The following is a 22,361-nucleotide window of genomic DNA, read 5'->3' on the forward strand; positions in this document are numbered from 1 at the left end:
GGAGAGAGGGAGAAGGCACAGCTTGGATCTGTGCTGATAAGATCACACAGGGTCTGCAACAAGGCTGGGAACGGGCCCCACTGCCTTTGCCAAGTGACTTCACCACAAGACCATGTTTGCTTCTGCCTGCAGGAACTGTCCCACACCATTACAGATAGATCTCAGAAGCCAAGAGATTGGGGGAAAAGCATGTGGTTGTTCTGGAGTCCTTTGGGAGATCTGCAGGAACAGGAGTCTTCTGTTTCACTCCTGTGTTCCAGAAAAGAGGTAAAAAACACAGTTTTGCCTACAGAGCAGTTTTCACTTCCAGTATGCCAATTGTCTTTCCTAGCTGTCACCTGCACTCCACAGCTGCCAGAGTTCCCTCTGTTTCAAGGCTGCATGTGTCAGTCACTCAAAAATAACAGAGCAGTGAGGAACAGCTTTTAAATTACAGTGAAAGAAGCAGGCCATGCATGGACAGGAAAAACACAAGCCTCTAATTGCTTGGGAGCCCTTGGAGATGAAAGTACCACAGGAATGCCACACGGCAGTGCTGCTAGCATTCACGCTGTGCTTCTAACTAAAGTAGCTTTCCATATGTACCAGTTGTGGAGAGAGACAATAATGGAGCTGGAGAAAATCACACAGCTCATTAAATCTGATGGCCTGCTATGTAACAACATGGGGAAGTACAGGGAGTAAGCTTCTTCATACAGTGGAAATCACTGTCCAAAGCTGTCCATTCCCCACTAGCTGCACTGAAAGCCCCAGGAAAAATGCACTGGGGGAACAAGGAAGGTCCTTTGGAGCTGACTGCAAGTAAAGCAGCTGATTGGCATTTGTAGCAGTCTTTGTGAAGAAAACCAGGGTGGACAAGCCAGAAGAACATTGTGTTTCTGAGATGACTGCAGGATTGTACTGGAGAGAGGGAGAAGTGCCTCCTGCTGCGCTGGTATGTGCAAGGTACACAAACTGAGGGAATATCCAGCTCACATTTCCTCCTGCTGGAAGTAAGGCATCGAGTTCCAGCTGCCAACAGGCTGCCCAGACCAAAAGCTCACCTATTTTCCAAGCGCTTAGGTAAAAATAGAGAAATCGTAAGTTGCAAGTAAAGCTTCTGCTCTATTATTGTACCAAAGCACTGCATCTTAAATAAAGCCGGTGATACTACTTTGTGTGCGCTTTGGGGCAAGCTGCAATCCCTTATCTAACAGCACACGAGCCTGCAGACAGCCCAGGGTAAATGAGATCATTACCATACACAGACAGCCATCACCCTGCTTGCTTCCAGCAAGGGATCGACTTCCTTTTGCTGGGAGACCCTATCTTCACAACCAGCACTCTGAGCCCTCCGGAGCTTCCCCAGGAGGGAAGGATTGGACGCTCCGGCTTCATGCGGCCCCCTCACCGCTCCACAGCCGTGAGGCACCCAAGGGCACCAGGGCGCGCGCTGCCCTCGGCGCCCCGCGGTCCCGCCCGCCGCCATGTCGCGCCTGCGCGCTACCCGCCCGGGGCGGGCTGTGCAAGATGGCGTCGAAGCCGACTCGTACGCCGGTTGAGGAGTACCGGCCTAACCGCTTCGTTTCGTTGCCGGCTGAGCTCGACCCTGCCACTTATGACACGTCGCCGGAGAAGCGCCGTGCCGAGGCCGAGCGCTTGGCCATCCGCGCCCGGCTCAAGCGGCAGTACCTGCTGCAGCTGAACAACCCGAAGCCGCCGGCCGTCATCGTGAGTGGGGCGGGGGCGCGGGCGCGGTCTGGGGGCGCCGGGCTGGTCGGGGGGACGGGGGAGGCCCGCGGCAGAGCCTGAGCCCGTCCCGGGCCCTTGCAGGCGGGGCCGTGCCGTCCTCTGCGTGTGACCTTGGTGTGTGCCACTCCTGGCCTGCACTACTGGGTCCGTATAGCGTGTTGCGGCCTGGGGCGCTCTTGCAGTGCTTCTGGGCCGTGTTTTGGGGCTCATAGTTTTCTTGCTGTCTCAGGAAGATCCTGCCTTGCTCCGCTGGGACTATGCCAGGACGCACAACATCTACCCCACTTTCCGCCCGACGCCCAAGACGTCCTTCCTAGGAGCTGTATTTGCGATAGGCCCTATCCTCTTCTGGATAGCCGTCTTTAAAACTGAGAGGGTGAGTTCTGCTGGTTGCGTTGAGCATCAGGGAACACTAGGCTGTAAAACACAGATCTGCCTAAAGACTTAATTCCCCCTGCATCTAAGGGTGCTTAATACTAGTGAAGTATTAAGGGACAGAAGGCTAGTTAGTGCCAAACCTTCTATCTCAAAGTCTCATAGCTGAGTTGCAAAGTTCCACTGTGCTGAGGCCTGTGTTGCATCTGCAGATACAGCCAGTCACAGTTTCTCTGATACGACATTTCCCTTGTATATGGAAACCATAATAAAGGTTTCCATGGTTCCACTGACTCTAAATTAATTATAAGCTGATGACAGTGTCTGATCTCACCTGGGTTTTTGAGCTTTTGGAAGCTTTTGTAACTTGCTTCTGTTGTAAATCCTGGAATGAGGATGTCAGAATCTAAGCAGCAGCAGATTTTTCTGAAAGTAATCAACTATATTCATTAGAATTATAGAATTGCTCAGATTGGAAAAGACCTTAAAGATCACCAAGTCAACCACAACCTAACCATACTACCCTAACTCTAACAACCCACCATTAAATCATGTCCCTGAGTACCACATCCAAATGGTTTTTGAACACATTCAAGGATGGTGATTCAAGCACCTCCCTGGGGAGCCTATTCCAGTGCCTAACTACCTTGTAAAGAAGTTTTTACTGTACTTTGGAGTATGCTAGGTGACTGCCAGTCAGTGGCTGGTTTTATTTCCCTCTTCTTTCAGAAAAATAGCAAATTTAGATCAAGTAATAAACCAGGAAACACAAAGATCAGTATTATTTGGAATAATATTTTCTAGTATGAATCTAAAGTAACAAGTGCTAACAAACTTACCAAGCATGTTGACACAAATATTGTTGGAACTTCAATATTTCCACAGTTCATTGTCACTCTGGATTTGCTTCATATGCTAAACCATGCTTGGGCTTCGCCACAAAGCGTGGATCAGCATGTGAGCACTTGAAAATAAACCTGAATGAGTTACATCCCTGACATACATGACTGAGAATACTGAATCTGAAGTGTTTGATACTATCTCCAGAATAGTGTTTTCTGATTCCTTTACTGGTGTTTAGGGATATTTCCAGTGGTTTATAAAGCATAGTAGTTGTTATGTTTTTTTCTGAGTAGTGATTGTTGTGTCTGGGAAGCTAAAGAGGGACTTCTCAGTCTTAAGCAATTCTGTATTTATCCAGGCAGAAAGAGTCAGGGCAGTTTCTGTGTGCGGTAACGTGTCTGAAATGGTGGATGACTGCAGTGTGAGATACAAATGGGCTGAAAGTGAGCACATTTAGTGAACATTTAGGCAAGTTACTAAGGAGTTTCACCATACTTAGGTCTTTAAACTAGGTATTGAAATATATTCCTATACTCTTTGCTGAAATATTAGAGTTGTTTTGCTCTTATCCCTGGCTGATTGAAACTTCCTCTCCATTAGAGTAATGATGAATGTTCTCTCTTCCACAGGATTATAAAGAGAAGCTTATCCGAGAAGGTAAATACGAGCGACCATTCAGTGTTTTTTAAGTTGCTGGAATCACAGTGCTGCTCTTGAGACAGAAGTAAATAAGATGTACTGTATGCTGATGTTTCTCCTCCAGAAGAATAAATCTTAATTACTCCTCAGTCGTCTTCCATCTTTAATAATTATGGAAAGTGCAACTGTGCAGAATCTTTATATCTATTGCAAATAGATACAGAGAGCATGTCCTGAGCTTACCAGCTAACTCTTTTGTTATAAAGATTTCTTTTAAAATGTGGAAATTGCTGCTGGCAGAGCAGTTCAGGCTGAAGGTTAAAATTAATAACAGGTTAAAATATGAAGCAATCCCTATACAGTTTCCTAAAAATCAATTGCTCATTTACTAGGTACTTCTTCTGTTGTTGATTTGACAATGTAATTTGCCCAAATCAGGTAATAGACAAACTCCTTTTCTATGTTCTAGTTAACTATTTAGGAGCCTGCCTGCCTGTTCTCAATAAGTTGATTTTTCCTTCCCTGAAAAAAACATAATCCTACACCCTATATTTGAAATACAATTACTGTACTGTTTTTGGAAATAGTGAACTGCACATTGTCAGTTTTTATGTGACTAAGCATTTCCACAAATTTTGTGATTCCTGTATGCAGAGGATCAAGAGCTAAAAAGATGAGGTGCTTCTTTTTGGCAGTGGTTTCTTTGCAGTATAAGAGAATTCAGTTTCTCCCCTGGAAACAAGCTATGATATTTATAATAAACATTTAAAAAGCATAACTCGTAACTGAACCTTGTGTCTGCAGAAGTATCTCCTCTGCTTATTCTCTGCCAGGGTCAGTGATGTAGGATGGCTACAGAATAGTCACCACGAAGTAGTGAAATGTGAGTGTGAGGAAAAGATCTTAACTCACACTTGAATTCTCGGATGGCCTCTAGGTGCCATCACAGTCCAAACAACCCTCATTCTTCAGACAGTGTAAAGGAGCTTTCTTCCTGAATGTTGAGGTCAGCATCAAAAATGCAGCCTTAAACATGAGTTACAAATCCTCCTGCTGTGAGTGCAGCCTACGTTACTGACTGCAAAGCAGGTCAGTTCTGGTAGGTGTTCTGTCTTGCATGATTAGGATGTTGGTGCAGGCCATTTGGAGTCTCCCTTCATCTGAGCAAACTGCTGAGCCTCTTCACAGAATCACAGAACAGCTGGTTTTGGAAGGGACTGCTGGAGGTCATCTTGTCCTCCTGGCTCAAGCAGGGTCTTGTAGAGCTGGGTCAGAACTGTCCAGAAGGCTAATATCTCTGAAGCAGGTGTCCTCTGTGGGCAAACTGTTCCAGTGCTGTCACAGTAGATGTGTGTTTGCTGATATTTAAAATAAGCAAACAAAAAAGTTTTTAAAGAAGTGTTTCCTGTTCTAACTCATCACTTTCTTGCCTGGGTCTTGAAATGTTCAGGCCGGCTGGAGACTTGGCATTAGTAGTGTGCAGCAGCTACTCTGGACTTTGGCCTGCTTTTGCAATCCCATATGTGCTCCCAACAAGCACCTGTGTGCAACTTGCTCTTCTACTGCCTTAGCTAAAGCACACCTCAATTATTTTCTTTGCAGAACTGCTTCTAAAAGGTTACTGCAAATGATGCTACAAAATAGAGCTGTGGGTCATTGCAAGAGAAGAGGCATCAATGCATGGAGGATGTGATATGTAGGGAAAGAAATAATTACTTGTCTGAGCATGCTAAATTAACTATCTTCCTGCTGCCATAAGGTAATTTGATTTCCCAGGACTCATTTCCTCAGCTAATTGGAACTTCAGTTGCCACATGTGTAAATTTTGCCTTGCAGCTGTATTGTTTTAGGCCAGTTGAACAAATTGTTCAGGATGGGTTGTGGATGGGAGCAGCATCTCTGGTCTTCTAGGCTAGCCTTTGGCTGGCTTGCTGCACCTTCAGGAGTGTCTGCTATGTCTCCATGGGTTTGAGTATGGTGATTTGAGGAAGGCTGCCCTGCTTTTCTCTTGTGCTACTTCCAGATCTCCCCAGGCTGGTGTTTTTTTTTTTTTTTGTGAGGAACAAGCATGTGTTGCTGGGGGTGAGGTTGGTTGGTTGAGGCTGTGGTGCTGGGTGAACACGGGAAGAAGAGGGGTGTTCCCTTCAGAAACGAAGAGAGAAGACAGAAGGGTAAGTGTGCCTGATGGAATTTTACCCTTGACTGATGTGTAACCACTCATTTCTGCTTCAGTGATAATTCTGTAGCAAGAGAAACCCAAGCCTGCAGGTAATTGGATCATAATTTATGTCCCAAACAGAAAACAAGCTTTTCCTCTCAGGCTGTGAAACATTTAGACCTCATTTATTCCTGGATCAGTCTGATTAAGTCAATTTTTCTGACAAATGGAGCCTCCTGATCGTCATCTTCTGAGTTGGCTATTTTAAAGTAAACATCTCCCTGAAGATTATATAACGTAGTGCTTTGCTCCTCGCTGATGTTTTTTTTCCCTGAAGGATCTGGTGTAGATCCAAGTCTGATGTTGTACGTAAATGACTGAAGTGAGGTGTTCCAGCTCTGTGTTTCCTTCTTTTTTGGGAAATGGAAGATTGATCCTTTGGGGAAGTAGGAAGCACAGATCCTCCTGGTACCAAACTTAGTAACAGTTTCACATCCTAGACTGAAACACGTACCCAATCTTTTTAGTTTCCATGGGCGCAGTAGGATAAATCAGTTCCCTCAGAAAATGAAATGAGCATGATTTTCAGCAAATTAGTTCAGGATCTGAGAGGCAAAGTGCTTGGCAGCAAAATTTAGCACTACCTATCGGACTAAATTTGACATTTCAAAATGTTGTTTTGATATCACAACAAAAAGTGCATGTGCTAAAGCAGAGGCCTGAAGGTTGGTTATGCATCTCATTCCCAGAATAATTGTTTGGGGTTTCCTTTTCTGCCCGCATCCTGTGGAACAGGAGAGTGGCTCAAAGTTACCACCGAGGGGTGAGGCTTGAGTATTCCTGTGCTTTTTGAGGTTCTTCGTAAAAGAGACATCATCAATTGTTGACAAAGAAGTCAATGTTGATGGACAACTAAAATAAGATTGAAAAGGAAGCTTTCCCTTAATTAACAGTGAGGCGCTTTGGATTCTCTGACCTTTTCTAATCTGCAGAATGCTTTTCTGACCATAAGGGCTCTTCTTGGCAACCATCCACAGCCCAGCAGGCTGAAATGCCCTGTTCTGGTAGGAGGCTTACATCTGATAGAGTTTTCAGCTCTGTTTGGAAAAGTCTTCCCTTGTAGGTGGCATGAAATGCTTCACTGATCTTCAGCTTGTCCCTGTGAAAGGCACATCACACCATATAGTCAGGAGCCCTTGGAATGGTGGCTGTCACCTTGCATTTACAGCAAGTACAGCATTCATACCAACTGCATATGATGAGAGGCACTCAAGTATTTCAGCTCCAGAGTGGCACCAGGATAGCTTTAATTGGGTACTTGAAGGCTAAAAATAGTGGTTTTCATTTCATTTCCCGAATTACATAGGCATGGTCATTTTATTAACTTGGTGACTGCTAGAAGTGCCATTCTGCACTCCTGTTGTCTGAGCTGGCTGTGCTGCCACGTATAGGTCTGCTGGGTTTCCCTGTTTTTGTTCACACACTGCAAGAGACAAATCCATCTCTTTACTTGCAGTTAGGGTTGAAGTGGCTTTTCAGAGGTTCCCAGCACTTGTAGTAGTTTTTATCTAGGCGGTTGGAGGTCTTGAGGCCCCACTCAGTAACAGCCATACTGAGGGAAGATTCAAACATGAAGGCCTGGTGGGAATAGGAAAGGTAGGTTAGGAGAAGGGAGAGTCTGAATCCAGGCAAGGGGACTCGACTCTAGCACAAACAGGAACTGTACACGTGTCCAGCTCTGCCAAATTCTTCATCTGACCTGATCAGCCCCGGGGGAGAAAACAACTCCCAGCAGAGATAGGCACATCTCTTCAGAGCTGGCGCTACAGTGCTGGTGTTAGCCAGGTCCCAGGAGTGACTTTGGACTCTGCATATCCTGAAAGCCAAGTTGCTCAATAAGCTCTAGCTCTGAGCCTATTGGCAATGATTTAATTTTATTTTAGGGAGTAAGAAAGGAAGACAGTTACTGGTTTGACTTCTTTGTCCATAGCCTAAGACAAAAATTAAGTTAATCAGCATGAAAATTCCCAGCTTCCAGCTCAGGTAACAACTTATGTGGTCAGAAGATCAAAGCTGCCACATCTCATATCCAATCAGCCAGAAGTGTGAATGCTACAGCAATTTGGTCCAAGAACTTTTCCACCTTGCTTGTAAGAAGCTAGGCTTTGTGAGTGTCTCAGCAGCAATATGTTGTGCTGCATACAAAACCTTACAGGCTGCTTACCATAGTCCCTTCTGCAACTCTCTCAGGCTCCAACTTGGCTTTGCTCGCCTTCTCAAAACAGTCAGCGTCTGGCCCGTGTGGAGTCATCATGCTGTGCAAGCTGGCCCCTCCAGGCTGGAAGCCCTCCTCCTTTGCTTCATAATGGCCTTTGATGAGCCCCATGAACTCACTCATGCAATTCCCTAAGGACAGCATAGAGAAGAGTTTGTAACACAAAAGCAGACAAGAGCTTGAAACCCACAGAGCAGGCAGTATGGGGAATGGAGGTTAATAAACATGGCTGCACAGGAGAAGACATCAGGGATCCTACAGGCAGTGCTTGCAAAGTGGTAAAGGTTCTATCACACTTTCAGTTATCTGGAGTCAGAAACAGAAAACTCCCTAATATGAAGGTGCATTGATGTGGGTAGACCTGTGTTTTTCCTGCTACACTGAGCTGCATAAGCACTGAAGCTGCACACAGACTGTATCTGGGTAACTTGGTATCTACAGACCAATATTGGAGATATTAGATATTAGAGATCTGAAAGCACTGGAAAGGTAGTTCAGTGTAATCATCCTTGTGTTTCTGAGGCACAACCACCTGGTGAGACAGCCTAGGCTGGAAGCACAAAATTATTGTGTTCTGTGTCCTTCTGCCACTCTAGTCCAGCCAGGGACTTCAGTACCTTATGCTTTTGATGCACACAGGATCTACTTAGTTCTCAAGAGCCACTGTGTGCACAAGACAAGGAGACAAATTCTGTCCTTCCCTAAAGAAGAATACCTTAGGCAGACCCTCTGAAACTAATGGAGTGATGTACCCTAACTTAGCAACAGATGGCCAGATCCAATAATGCAGTACTTATCAGTTATACTCCCTCTGAAGAAAGTATGTTAACAACTGCCATTGCGGTCTTCCAGCTTTAGTAGATCTGATGTGACTAAGCAATATGGCAGCTTTCTGCTGAGTGGTCAGTTTGCTGCAAAACCAGGACATGCTTCTGCAGCTCTGCTATATATAGCCTTTTTTAACCACTTGTTCTGTCTTTGTTAAGTACAACCTGAGGCCTGAAGTATTTAACAACAAAACTAATTTAGCTCAGAGCACAGTTCGCCTAAAAATGTATGCAAACAATCATTTATTTTCATCCCCTGTTGCCAGCATCTCCTGTAAGAGTCGATTGTACAGGCTTTTCATTGAACTCACTTAAGTGCTGTGCTTGGAGCAATCAGGGAGCAGTACAGGCTGTGAGAGCTTCATTATCAATGTGCCCTCTACATAACTCGTCGTATCACTTGGGGAGAATGGGCTGGTGAGTAGGAAGCCAGGCAGGGACTTATGTGTTGAGCAATTTCTTGTTCAATTGCAGGTTTCCTACGTGACTTCCAACAACTTTGGTGTGCTTCTGCTCCCTGTCTGTAAAATAGCACTATCCTCTCCAAAGACAGTGTTGCGAAGTCAAAAAACCTCAGTGGCTATTAGATATTCTGTCCTACCAAGATAAGAATCATACAAACACTCTCTCAGACACGGATGCAATATATACACCCGGTATAAAAGAGGTATCAGATATATTTCTACCTCTGGCCCAAAGACTGTAGGAGTAATTCACAGCCTCCAGGCATGTAGAAAGTGATGGAGAGAAATTTTTCTTACGAGCCATCTTTGTATTGAAATAGTTGTGGTGTCTAGGGATGTCTGCTAAGGTGGGAAATTTTTGGAATACCATGGCTATATTCCTGCTTGGGGCAAAGTTAAGGCACCAAGAAAACCGTAACTCTGAGTGCACCAAAATTCTCTGAACGCTTCTTTGAACAGACCTTTTAATGCACTTGAGAAGAAGAGGCCAAAAGGCATTTCTGGGAAAAGAACTCTTGAACTCTCTACAAGATCTCTTGAAAAATGTTTGGAAGAGAACATCTACTGAATTAGTGTTTCTCTTATCCCCCCAGTTTCTTGTCCTGCTATGCCTCTGCAGTGACGTAAAGTTCTCATCACAGCACAAATTTCTGAGGGAACTAGTAAGCACAGCATCCTGAGAGCTAGCTGTTGTGATTCCAACTGTACCTATTCAAGCTTTAGTCCTCTATGTCTGGGCTAGAGTAGATGCATCGTGGTCACCATGGATTCAGTGCTAAATCTATGGCCAAGGCATTGTTGTCAAACAAATACCTGTGGTAGCTGTCTGCGTGGAGTCTGGTAGGGTAACTCAGTGTGGGGAGCCAGGTTTCTAGCATCCATTCAATGCAACATGTGGCAGGGACTACCAGAAAGAAACTACCCCTAGGGGTGGTGACAAAATCCCCCAAATACAACCAGTTCTCAGTCTGAGAAGGAGCCCAGTTCCTCCCTCTGGCTTTTGTAAATGCCAGTGGTACCTCCATCACTGTGCAGGAGTGAAGAGGGGCTCAGGAGAGCCAACCCAACCCTTCACTGCAACTCTGAGCTCACCCTGCTAGTTCATGGGAGCTCTCACAGTGCTTTACTCCATGTGTGTTGTCATATTTTCCATTCTCCCATTCTTTCGTACCCTACTGAGTTGTTCTATAATTCATGGTTGGATGGCAGGATAGTATCTGACCTGTTCATGCAGTGCAATTTAAGTGTGCACCCCATCTCAGCGGGAGTCCCTTGGGTACAGGCACAACCACCTATGCCAGCACAACCAGCCCTCATCTCTGAGCTTTCCCGAGATTCTGCAAATAATAACATCTCTGGTTTTGTTCATTTTTCAAGGAGAACTCACTGACTTCAAGAAGCTGTGTGTAACTGTGCCAAGGGCAACAAATGAGACTTTTTCACTGTGTGTGCTTTCAGATAAATGGAGGCTTGTTTTTTCTGCGCCTCTGCACTCAAACAAAACCCACAAAGACCAGACGTACTGTGGTAGTAAGGCGGCCGGAAGGTGTTGTTGGCAACCCCCCATCGTGGGGGGAATATGACAAAGTCAGCGATTGCCACTCCAGGACGGGTCGACTTGGCTGTCAAGACAGTGAAGATAGATGGATCCTGAAAAAAACAACAAAGGAAAAAGCATCAAACAGGGCATGACTCAGGTCACCCCATCGATAAATCTGGATATGAATATGCATAACAGACCTTGGCCTTTCTCTAATTTCTTCAATTTGAGGATCTCAAAATAATTTGCTTTCCTTCCCTTCTCACCCTAATGGGTCACAATTCCTCTTTGTGTAGGGGAGAAAGCTGAGTGTGTGCAAGCATGGTATCCTTAGGATTTGGGATGCAGCACTGTGACTCCAGGAGCTCCTACCACCTCTTTCTTGGCAGTTTTTGAGCACAACATCCTACCAGGGGTATTCACCTCATAGCACCAGTGGCTGACTAACAGGGAGAACAGAGTGCAGATAAATTGTCACTCGCTTCAAGTATTTTTGAAGTTTCCACTCCAGTAGAGCGATTTTCTGGGCTTTGATCCCAAACCTATCTTTCTCCTGGCAGGTTTTTCCAGAAATTAAACAATGCTTTCTGCTGGTTGTCTCACTAGCGGTGCTTCCGTCTCCTTGCACACCCACTTGCAGAAGCAGCCAGGAGATGGTATGGCTGTGGGCACCTCTCCCACTGGGCTGGTTTCCTTTTTTAGAAGAGCTGCTCACATTGATTTTGGCTTTAGTTATTTTCCATAAGATCTAGAAATTACTGCAATGAGAGCTGCCAGCTCTTGGAATGTGTTTCAGGGGCTCAGATGAGCCATGTGAAGGAGCCTGTACAATTGCAATAAAATCAAAACAAGAATTTTAAGCACACATCTTTTCTCTGAGTTGCATGGTGCATACTGGCTTCAGTATTCAGCCCTCTTCCAGAGCACAGACTTTCTATGCTAAGTTGTTTAGGAAGCTGATCGACCTCCAGTTCTGTCATTGCAGCACCATGGAGGCTGTCTTTACTTATTTATTTTTTTTGCAAGGATTTGTTTGAGGCCAAGGAAAACAAAAGTGGCAGACTGTTTCTTATAGCATAATGTATTTTTTAACAGTCACTGGGACCTTGGAGCTCTTGGGTGAATTCTGATGGTACAGCATCCACAAAGCTTTGCTCTGCCTTGCTTGGCTCCAGAACTTACCGCATGGTCAAAAGCGACAGAATTAATGACCATAAAGTTTTCCAGATGGTATTTGTATGGTGTGTAGTTCCCATGCCAGGCTACAACGTTGAAGGGGGAGAAATCCTATCAAAACAATAGGGACAGAGAGAACGTAACCACACACAACTCTCCACCTTTCAGCATACACACAGGGTGCTGCCCTTTCTCAAGTTAAAATGGTTTTAGTGCTGGTGATAAATGTACTGACAGCCTGCAGCACAAGGCCCTTCAGGCCCAGCCTGATGCTGCAAGGACATGGTTTTCCTCAGCATTCCCACCTGGAGAGCTGTAGCCCTCCCTTCAGGGCTCCATCTCTGAAGAAGTTTGAGTGCCAAAGCAGTGCTTGAACAAGGTGGACTCCAGCACTGGCTCTCCAGCATTATAAATTTGCATTGGGTTTCCCTATCTGTTAGAAACATGGGTATGTAGAAATAAGGAGGCCGAGACCACCATTGAGTCTTTGGGTTAAGCAAGTTTCCATGGACTGTTTTTGCAAATTGAGGAGACTCAGCTGGGAGATAAAGGAGCCAAGGTGAGAGTTCAGTCCTATTCCATTTTACCAGCTCAATGTCCTGAGACAACATGCATGCTAACAAGCTGTAGAGACCACATTATGCACTGGTGGGTGCTCTAGTTGTTTTCCTGTGCCCTCCTTACCTGCTGGGCTGCGAACAGCTTGCCCTGGTACTTGCTGATAACAGTGTAGCCCCCTGGAATTTTCCGGTCCTCATACCATGCTACTGGCACCAAGAAGTCACGTGGGTTTGCCAGGCCATTGGCTCCTGCAAAAGAAAGAAATGTCAAAGCATGCTGGGCAACCTGCTATCAGGGCTCTGTGGGTGCCCTTCTGCACTGGGACTGACCACACTTCTTCTGAGTCCATCATGAAATCTCCAATATTCGTGTTCCTCATTGGCTCCTATAAGTAGATATTTTAATATATCCTAGCATTTAGGTCCATGCTCCCTTATGTGACTGAGACAAGTCTCCCTCCCTTCTTTCCTAAACAGCATTCAACCTCTATTAAAGGTGTGTAGATATTGGAAATTAAGCAAAAAAAATGGAGGGTAAATTGCTCTCTGTTCCCGGGCATCCTGCTGCTTGGACACTTAGGAATGCAGAAGCATGTCATGAGGGAGCATAATGCTTTTCTGAACAAAAAAGTAATAAAATGAGGGCTAGTGATACTTGTAGACATTGAGCATACTGAGGGGTGGTTAGTGTGAGGAGCGCATTTTCACAATGCAGAGCACCATATGGGTGCTGCAATATTTTTCTTCTCATTAGCATTATTGTTGCAAAGTGTTCTGAATTTCTTGGATAAAAATGCAAGACATTACTACCTGCTGCTAAGGTTTAACACAGTGCTTTTCTCCAGCTGCCATTTTTCAAGTGAAAAGTGAAGTTAGAATAAAATAAGAATGAAATACAAAGAATCTTGGTCTTTGAGGGGAAGGCAGGTAGGTGGTAAGAAGAGGAGCTCTCATAATTACCATCTCCTGAAAAGGTCTACAGGCAAGGGCACTCGTTTTCTTTTCTGCTGAAAGTAAATGTTATAATAGATTCCTGCCTTCTGGAGACCAAAAACCCCTCCTCTCCAACAGTGTCTGAAAAACTAGCTAATGGAAAAACTTCCCACGAGCAGGCAGGTGTAACAATAGCAATAATCAAGTGGAGCAGCACATAGCACAAGAAACAAGGTGAAGGCAGGCAATCCCAGCTTGCAAAAAGGAAAGCTGATGAAAAACCAGTGTAGATTGAGTGTGGGAAAAGCTGCGCAGAGCATGTCGCATGGGACAGATGCTGGAGTGAGGCTCAGCCAGGGGCTGCAGGCTGGGTAAGCTCCTACCTGTGGGCTCCACAGCTCCAGCTTCACTATGGCTGTGAGGTGCTTTCATAGGCCTTCAGTGCTTACGCGCTGTGCCAGGCTTGTTACCAGTTTAGAATACCTATTCGGCTTACTTCAAGCACAAGCAGTATTTTAGATTTCACTGGGAGCCATAAAACAAGCTCAGCCAAGGGGAAAAAGGAGGCAGCTGAGGTCTGTGATATGTGAGAGCCCTGGGCCTGTGCTGCCTGAAAGCAGCTCTGCTCCAGCAGCCTAGTGCAGAGGCAAGGCTGTGTGGCTGATCTGAGCCTTGTGCTGCTCATGTTGCTGATCCCTGCTTCTCCAAGGGAAAACCTTCTGACACTTCCTCCCTCCTTCCTTTATACACTTACGGCATGAAAAATAAACACAGAGCATTATTTTTCAAACTACAGGCAATTCAGCAAATCCTCAAAGACTCTTAACCAGAAAGGAAAGTTTCACCCAATTTGTGGTTCGTGACCGAACGTTAATGAGCTTTAATGAGGAACGGTGCCTGTGCGGACAGCAGCAATGTGCTCAGCTTGCACAGTCAAAACACTGGCTTGTACACACACAGAGACATCTTGTTTTCTCTGTTTTTCATCTGGCATTGCCATTGTGGTGAGTCTCTGGCTGTGCATTAGAAAACTGAGTCTGGCTATAGAAACGAAAGTGTTAACATAGGCAGGAAGGTTAGGGTTAGGATTAGGTTTAGGGTTAGTGTTAGGGTTAGGGTTATTGACTCTAAAATGATGCTTCAAGTTTCAAGTTGCCTCTGAAATTCACTTTTCCTTTTACCAGCTAAACTCTCTCCAGCTACTCCATATCTGTAAGAAGGAGCCATCAAAGAGACAGCAGCTCCTCAGAGGAGGAAAAGGAAGATGGAAAAGTGAGTGGGAAAGAAACAGTCCCTCCAGCCCCAGGGGAAAGTCATGATGGCTGAACTGTCTCTGCTCCCCAGTGCTCTGCTGGGGAATAACAGTGCCAGGATGGAATCTGCCTTTAGGGAGGAATGTGTGCATGGGAGGATGGATTACATAGTAGATAAGAGATAGTTTAGCAGTTCCTAACTCTTTCCCTTTGGAATGCAGTGTAGGTCTGATAGCATATGGTTACCAATGGGTCCCAGGTCAGGTAGCTCAAAGTGTGCCCCGTACACCTCCAGGACGTAGCCTCTGGTCTCTCCAAACACCTCCACACTAAAACGCATTCCTTGCTGGAAAATAAAGGAAGAAATCAGGATCATCCCTGTACTTGGCTAACAAACCAAAAGCAACTTAATGCAGGACATGCCAGACATGCTGTGGCTTTGGCTGCCTCTAGCAGGCCCTCAGATTGCCCCAGGCCTACACATGACTGTGTGACCTTCTGTGGCCACGCATCCCAATATGTGAGGTGCTGCTCTTTGAATTGGGTGCCACTGCATTCTCCACCTGCAATGGGTGCCATCTGGGGCTCTGCTACATGATGGAATTGGCTTCTGCTGGGTTCCCATGGTCCCTCTAGCACCACAGAGCTCAGCATAAACCACACAGAGCTCAGGTTTTTGCTGTTTGCTCCAACAACAAGCCCTCCAGCTAACCACTCTTACCTGGATAACACAGATTTCATTGGGCTCCACTAGCATCTTCCCAAACTCAGTTGTGATGAGCAGTTTTCCTTGCTGGGGCACTGTGGAAATAAAATGGAGGTAGAAGAGATGAAGGAGCAAGCTGTCACTGTGATGACTTCCTCTCAGTCCCCTTAGAAGGGGACAATTACATTAGCTAGGTAGTAACTTATTCTTCCTGCTTTCTGAGAGTGTAAGTAAGTGCTTCACTAATGTCTGCAGTACTTTCTTTGGCTTTTTGGCACCAAATTGCTCACATTTTGACATGGAAATCTGACAGATTTACAAAGCCTGCCCTTTTACCTCAATTACTAAAGGAGGTGGATGTGAATACTATTTTATGAGAGAAATGTTCCCACTGGTGAAGCATTTCTGTCCCATGGCTGAAAAAGATGCAGGTAAATATCAGGCTCTTGGTCTTACGATGCTGTACAGAGTATTTTTCTGCACGCACATTCTTCATGTTGCCAAGTCAGCTCTCATCATGGCAGTCTGCTTTCCTGAGGCTGGCAGAGTGTGGGAGCTAAGCTACCATGCCAAATCATCTTGGACTATAGCAGTGAAGGCAATTCGCTATAAGCTGCTCAGAAATTCTAGAGCTTATGTTTTCCAGAAAACCTCCAGTGTGCCTGCTAGGGATCTGGGAAGGGATCTCTGAGAGCCAGGCTGGGGAAGCTGGGTCGCTGCTCAAAAGCAACAATGAGTTTTGGCATGAGTGTGCTCCCTCTGTGCTGCTGGGTAGTGATGGGACAAGCCTGACAGCCCAGCTATTGCCAAACCACCACATCTGGATGGCATGTGAGTGAAGTCATCCCTCCTCAAGTCTTTGCAGATGGCTGCCAGGCTCTGGCTCTGGAGGAGGAAATAAACAAGCAGGTGGCAACCTAGATATGTCCTGCAGGAGAAAGGAGAAGCCAGTGCATCAACTCACCAATCAGGAAGTCACCATCTGAATTATAAAGGCATCTGAAGGAAAAGGAGAACAGGAAGGTCAAGGCTTCACTTGTACGTATGTTCCTACAGAATCACAGCACAGCTGGAGCTGGACCTCTGGAGGTTACCTGGCCCAACCTCTGCTCAAGCAGGGTCACCCAGAGCAGAGTGCCCAGGACCAGGACCAGACCATGACCGTAGCAGCAGAGTTTTGAGTTGGGAGACCAACAGAAATGCAGCAAATGGGTCGGGGAAGGTGACACACGGGCAGGTGCAGGTTTTGATGTGTACAGCCTGCTAGCAGGTTCTTTTCCCACTTCGGTGCTGTCTCTGTGGCCTCGGATGAATCAGCCTTTGGCAATGGGTAGCGATGCTCTCCAGAGGCTGTATTCACCTCCGAGGAGCTTTGGTCCCTGGGACAAGAGCCTCTGGGCCCATCACATCTCCTTTGCCTGCATCCCCGCATACATCTCCCTCATTCAGCCCAGCCTCCGACAACCAGTCCCTGACCTGTCAAGCATGGAGGTGTTGCAGACGAAGATGTGGATGGCGATGCCGTTGCGTCCTCGTGGCTCTCCGGCGCCGCACAGAGTGTGCAGTCCCTGCGGGCAGACCCCAGGCCTTGGGAGTGAGTGTCAGGCAGTCAGGATGTGCAGCCCCATCCCGCTTCATCCCATCCCTTGGCTGTGTATCAGCCAACTGCCTTGCCACTTTCTGCTTTAGCCAATTATGCAGTTGGCTTTTCTTTGAAATCCTAAGCCCTGGCACCCCAACTTACGCTCACGAAGTCCAGCTTGTTCTGGGAGGCTTTCGGTATTTCAAAGGGCTTCCATCTCATCTAAGTTGCAGCAAACAGAAAGCAAAAAGGGAACAAGGTGGTTGTAAAGTAAATAATGGCAATTCAAAAGGAAGCAGCCCGCTCCCCCTCCCTATTGCCCTGTACTTGCTGAGATAGCTTCTGTTTCCTCTTTGCCTTGCTTAATTTGGTCTGCAGGTTTCTTTTGATTTATGGAGCTCTTTCCCTTTGAGTCATAATTTTGTAAAGTAATTGGCTGGCCTGTCTGAGAGCCAAGGTTGGTGTTTTTTTTTTTTTTTTTTTTTTTTTTTAAATCCTATTTAAAAGCTGTCTGTTCCCCTATTACTAACAATAGTGCTGAGAGCAGGGAATTTCCTCCCAAGGCCTAGCCGGACCCCTAGGCAGAAGGTGCCAGAGGAGTCCCCAGTGTGCTTGTTACTACTGAAGAGCATCATTAGGGTCTCACTGTATCTCTTCAGAATCAGGTGCCACAGCTATGAGCCCATTGCAGGAGGAATTTTGGTACAAATTCACCCAAGCACCTGAAATCTGCAGGATAGAAATGGCTGATGGCCAGATCCTGCTGGCTCTGGCCATCAGAAATGTCTCCTGCACAGATATGCTGTGCCTCAGATGAAATGCTAGTAGCTCTGGGAATCCAGAGGTGAGCATTTCTTTACTATGAGAGTGGTGAAGTGCTGGAACAGGCTGCCCAGAGAGGTTGTAGGTGCCCCATCCCTGGAGGTGTTCAAGGCCAGGTTGGATGGGGCCCTGGGCAGCATGGTCTAGTATTAAATGGGGAGGTTGGTGGCCCTGCCTGTGGCAGGGCGATTGGAGATTCACGATCCTTGAGGTCCCTTCCAACCCTGGCCATTCTGTGATTCTGTGATCTGGGAGGATGGTAGGATTGGGCAGCCACTGATAGCACGGACACATGGATAGACAGACAGCAAGAGGAGACACAGAAGGCATCAGGGATAGAGTGGGGAAAAGAAGAGAAAAAATTCAGGTTATGAAAGTGGTCTAAAAGGAAGTAAATAGTGGGAGAAGGAGAGCAGAGATCAGCTTGCAATCCAGCCCACAGATCATCATTGAGGATGGTGCTTCTCCTCCCAAATTTTTGCAAGCTGCTAAGCCACTGACTGGTTCCATGTGCTGTTTACGCAGAGGGCCCTTGTTGAGTTTGCACTTTACCACTGTAAGTACAGCAGAACTGGAGTGCCGAGTCAGACATCCACATGGGTGCTTAAAACAGGGAAGCTACCAGTGGTGTTTCATTTTCTCCCTGCCCAGAAATCGTGGCTTCCTTTGGCACCTCCTTTTGACGCTGGAGAGCTTTCTTCTGCATCAGCATTCCTTGCAATGGATGCCATGCCTTATTTTTTCACCCTCTCTGTCCCCGTCTATGTTTTGTGTACAGTGTGCTTTTTATAACTCTGCCATTGTCTTTGGGCAGCATTCAAGGCAAAGGGCTTTTTTTTTTCTTCCCATTGACTTCAATGAGCTGTGCATGAGATGGCTTCACATGGTAATCCCTTCAGATGGATGGCAGTGGAGAAAGCTGTGGTGTGAACTAGGTGAAGTGCAGAATGCCATGGGGAGCTGGGGATGGGCTGGGAGCCTGCATGGCTGCAGTTGAGCTGTGTTTGGGAAGGAAAACTACAGGAACCTATACAGCAGCCTTTCACCTCTGCTTGGTCAGTGGCTGGAAAACATGTTCCCACAGAACCAGGGAAGTATTTAGACAAATGAGGAGGCAACCGGGAGGCTGCAGGATGGCTAACGATGATGCATCAGAAGAGGGAGGAGTAGAAATCAATGAGCACGAGGTTATGTCAAGAGGAGCACAGCAGGAGGAGAGAGACGGATTAGCAGAGCTAAATGTCCTGGGGCTGGCAGGAAAGAAATAATGATTAAAGATGATAGCAAGGCCGTAACAGAGGGAAACAAATGCTGTGCCTCTCCAGAATGGAGTTTGATTTCCCAAGAGGGCTGCAGAGGAGCAGGCTGGCAGCCAGCAGCCTCCTGACGGGAGGTGATGGCAGTGTAGGCCTCAGCTTGAGCCTCTGATGCGGGAGGATGAAGGAGCAGCCTGCATCTTGCAATCCCGCATCATACCAAGGGCTGTCCCCCTCCCTGGCTGGAGGACAAGGTTACCTGGTTGGGGTCAGGCTCTGTCTCATCCCAGTTGTGTGTCAGATGGCCCTCGTGCAGACGCTGGAAGGGCTTGTGGCAGACAGAGGGCAGGATCCGATAGAGCCAGCTGTGGAGAGGGACATGGATGGGATGAGGCTGGGGAAGTGGTGAGGTACTCTGCACAAATGAACCCCAGAGGGGAAGGAGGAATATTTGTGGCCACTGGAGCAAGTGGTACATTAAACATTGAATGTTGTCTCATAGTCAGAGACTTCCAGAGAGGTAGGGGGAGTCTAGAGGGATTTTATTGTATCTGTGGCTGAAATACAGCTATTTCTCAGGTGGGAACAAAAGCTACATAAAGACTGAAGTTCAGGCAGCACAAGGATGAGCATAGTACCTAACTAAAAGACCAGAGGAGCTTCAGGAGCTAAAAGATCACAGCCAACACCTGAATTTGGGTGGATTGCTGAAAGTAGCATCCCGTATGGCTGCATACACCCATAGGGTCAAAGTTTTATGGGAGATGAGGTCTCCTAGCACCACAGAAAGTCTCCCATGCCTCCATCACTGTCAGAATATTATTTGGAGGTCTCTTCCTGATCACTGTGAGAGCTGCCAGCCCCCCCTACCTAGTGTGGTTCCACTGCCCAGTTGGATGCTGAACATTTTATGCCACCATCTTTGGAGGTTCAGCAAAGTGGTGGGCTCACCATGTCATCCTGCACCACTGGAGCTCATCACCCTTTGCAGGGCAAGCTCTTCTGATAGAGGGCAATGGCAGCCCAGGAACGGACATCTCAGAAGACCCTCAGAAACACACGAGTCTGACACTTGGTTTGTCCAAAGCAAAGGTTTCTCAATCCAGGGCTGATGTCAGTGTCCTGCCCCTATGTCCCAGGACAACCAAGGGCACCTGCGTGTGTCCTGATATGTCCCCACACGTGCCACCATCGTACCTCCTCCTGTTGGTGGCCCGGGGACAGGTGAAGGCTGAGCCCGAGAGCTGCTCCGCGTAGAGGCCGTAGGGGCAGACCTGCGGGTTGTTCTGCAGCAGGGAGAAAGAGGAACCACCAGTGAAGGATGTGAGGCATTCGCAACCCTGTTCAGTCTGTGTACAGCTCAGGCAGCCCTATATCCCCACTGTCAGGATGCTGGTTGCCTAATATGTACCAGCCCAACCTAAAATCCATTCCTCTGCAGCATCACCTGGAAGCTCTCACAGCCATCAGGAGCTGCTAGCACCAGAATGCAGTGAGAGCACCACAGTAAAGAGTGTTATTCCCAGCACTTACAGACTGTATATTATTACAATTACGGTTTCTCTCTGTCTCTCTTCTTTTTTTTTTTTTCTTTCTTTCTTTCTTTTTTGGAAGCTATACACTGTTCACTGCTTCCCTCCCTTCTGCAGGTTCTCGGTGAGAATCCTGTCCCTGCCATGCTGGGTCACCCTGCAGTATCACCTGCCAGGGAAGAATCAGTAAGAGGAAAAGCTCCCATCACATATCTCCTAGCCTCCAAACTCTGTCTTGTTGGCAAAGGTATGCAGTGGAGCAGGGGGATCAATAGCCTTTGTCATTTTTATCTGAGCCAGCACGACTGCAGATGCTGGTCTTACAAATACTGCAGTGGAGAAAGGATCCACCCTTGGGACTGAAGATTTTCCATCTACTTCACAGTCAGATTTTCTATTAACTCTTTCTATACTGAGCCCAAACTCTGTACTGATGAGGGCTCTTTGGTGGGGTACTTCAGCAAACCCAGCCTGGAAATTCCTGCTGCCATAAGGAGACCCACAGAAAAGAGAGAAAGGACTGAGTGCATAGCACCAAATGAAAAGTGAATCCATTAAAACAATCCAACATGGTGCATTTTAATCGAGTGTATTCTGAAGTTGTTTATTTCTAACCACAAATCTGCCCACTTACAACAGCTCATGGAGGGCAGCTGCCATCCTGCCAAAGGCCAGTAAACCCATTGAATTAAATCCATTCCTGCTGAGATCCACAGCAGTGTGCACTATCCCCAGGCCAAGCCTCAGACTTCTGCTTTGACTCAGCCCCCACCAGTTCCCTCCTACTCAGCATGCCCAAGCCACTTCCATTCCCAAATCCTTTTGGAAAAGCTGCTCCCAAGCAGAGGAAAGCCAGGCGAGTTGCAGCTCCCAGGCAAAACTTGGAGTCTCACAAGTAACTTTAACGTAGAAGGCATAACGGGAAGTATTTAATTATGATTTTTGCCAGCATCTTACTGTTCTCATCTTGCATAAGGGAGGCTCCTGAAGACTTTCATTGTGGAAGAGAGAAAGAAAACGCATTAATTTAGAAGGAAGCCCAGGGAACAGATACTCATTCTGCTCCATGTCTTTTTATTAAGCATTTTCACAAACTCAAACTCTGTACCTGTCCCTCTGGTAGAGCTCCTGGACAGCGTGGGTCCTCAGAAGCATGCTCGTTTCCAAATCCTGACATGTACTGTAAAGTAAATCACACAATTCTTCAGTGTTTTGAAAACACAAGTGAAACCTCCCCAGACAACTCACCCCTCCCTTCCCCATGCTTTCTTTCCACAATCTGCATGCACTGAGACTTTCCCCAAGTGGCCTGCCTGCTTGCTTCCATGTACCATCTTCCCATCTCCAAAGTCAGTTTCACTAGCCAACCCTGTGGTGGGCTGAGAAGCATAATCAGAACCTGCTCTTCTGTTAGACCTGCATGTACATTTTGTTGACATCCTGTGCCAGGGACTGAGACTGGGGGCCATTTGGTTGCATGGTTCTCATGACACGTCTCCATGGCCATCACAAGAAAAAGTCAGGACTTAGCTGGGATGAGGAAGGAAATGAGGCTCTGCTGGGACTTCAGCATCTCACTGATTCGCCCTAAATGAGTGTAACCCAGAGGGGTGTGAGCTGCCTACCATGGCAGCAAGCAAGAATTAAGGTGACCATCTAGGGCGCTAGGGCAGTGTAAGGTGAGGGACC

General features: G+C 46.7%; 2 protein-coding genes across 2 annotated transcripts; one reads left to right on the plus strand and one right to left on the minus strand.

Annotated features, from left to right (window-relative positions):
• Positions 1-1,509: 1,509 nt before the first annotated feature.
• NDUFB4 (NADH:ubiquinone oxidoreductase subunit B4) lies at positions 1,510-3,737 on the plus strand (the record flags this gene model as incomplete). The annotated part of the gene is made up of 3 exons (XM_079535841.1): positions 1,510-1,710; positions 1,961-2,107; positions 3,579-3,737. The coding sequence occupies 3 exons, from the start codon at positions 1,510-1,512 to the stop codon at positions 3,636-3,638; spliced, it is 408 nt and encodes a 135-aa protein (XP_079391967.1). The 3' UTR covers positions 3,639-3,737.
• A 3,515-nt stretch (positions 3,738-7,252) lies between these two features.
• On the minus strand, positions 7,253-22,151 carry HGD (homogentisate 1,2-dioxygenase; the record flags this gene model as incomplete). Its single annotated transcript, XM_079550041.1, has 14 exons — positions 7,253-7,384; positions 7,971-8,152; positions 10,836-10,962; positions 12,035-12,139; positions 12,713-12,837; positions 15,021-15,120; positions 15,496-15,575; positions 16,445-16,479; positions 16,957-17,048; positions 17,225-17,284; positions 19,400-19,505; positions 20,338-20,426; positions 21,781-21,852; positions 22,089-22,151. The coding sequence occupies 14 exons, from the start codon at positions 22,149-22,151 to the stop codon at positions 7,253-7,255; spliced, it is 1,368 nt and encodes a 455-aa protein (XP_079406167.1).
• Between the last annotated feature and the right edge of the window lie 210 nt (positions 22,152-22,361).

Source organism: Tetrao urogallus (assembly GCF_951394365.1).
Source record: "Tetrao urogallus genome assembly, chromosome: 1".
Classification (NCBI taxonomy): domain Eukaryota; kingdom Metazoa; phylum Chordata; class Aves; order Galliformes; family Phasianidae; genus Tetrao; species Tetrao urogallus.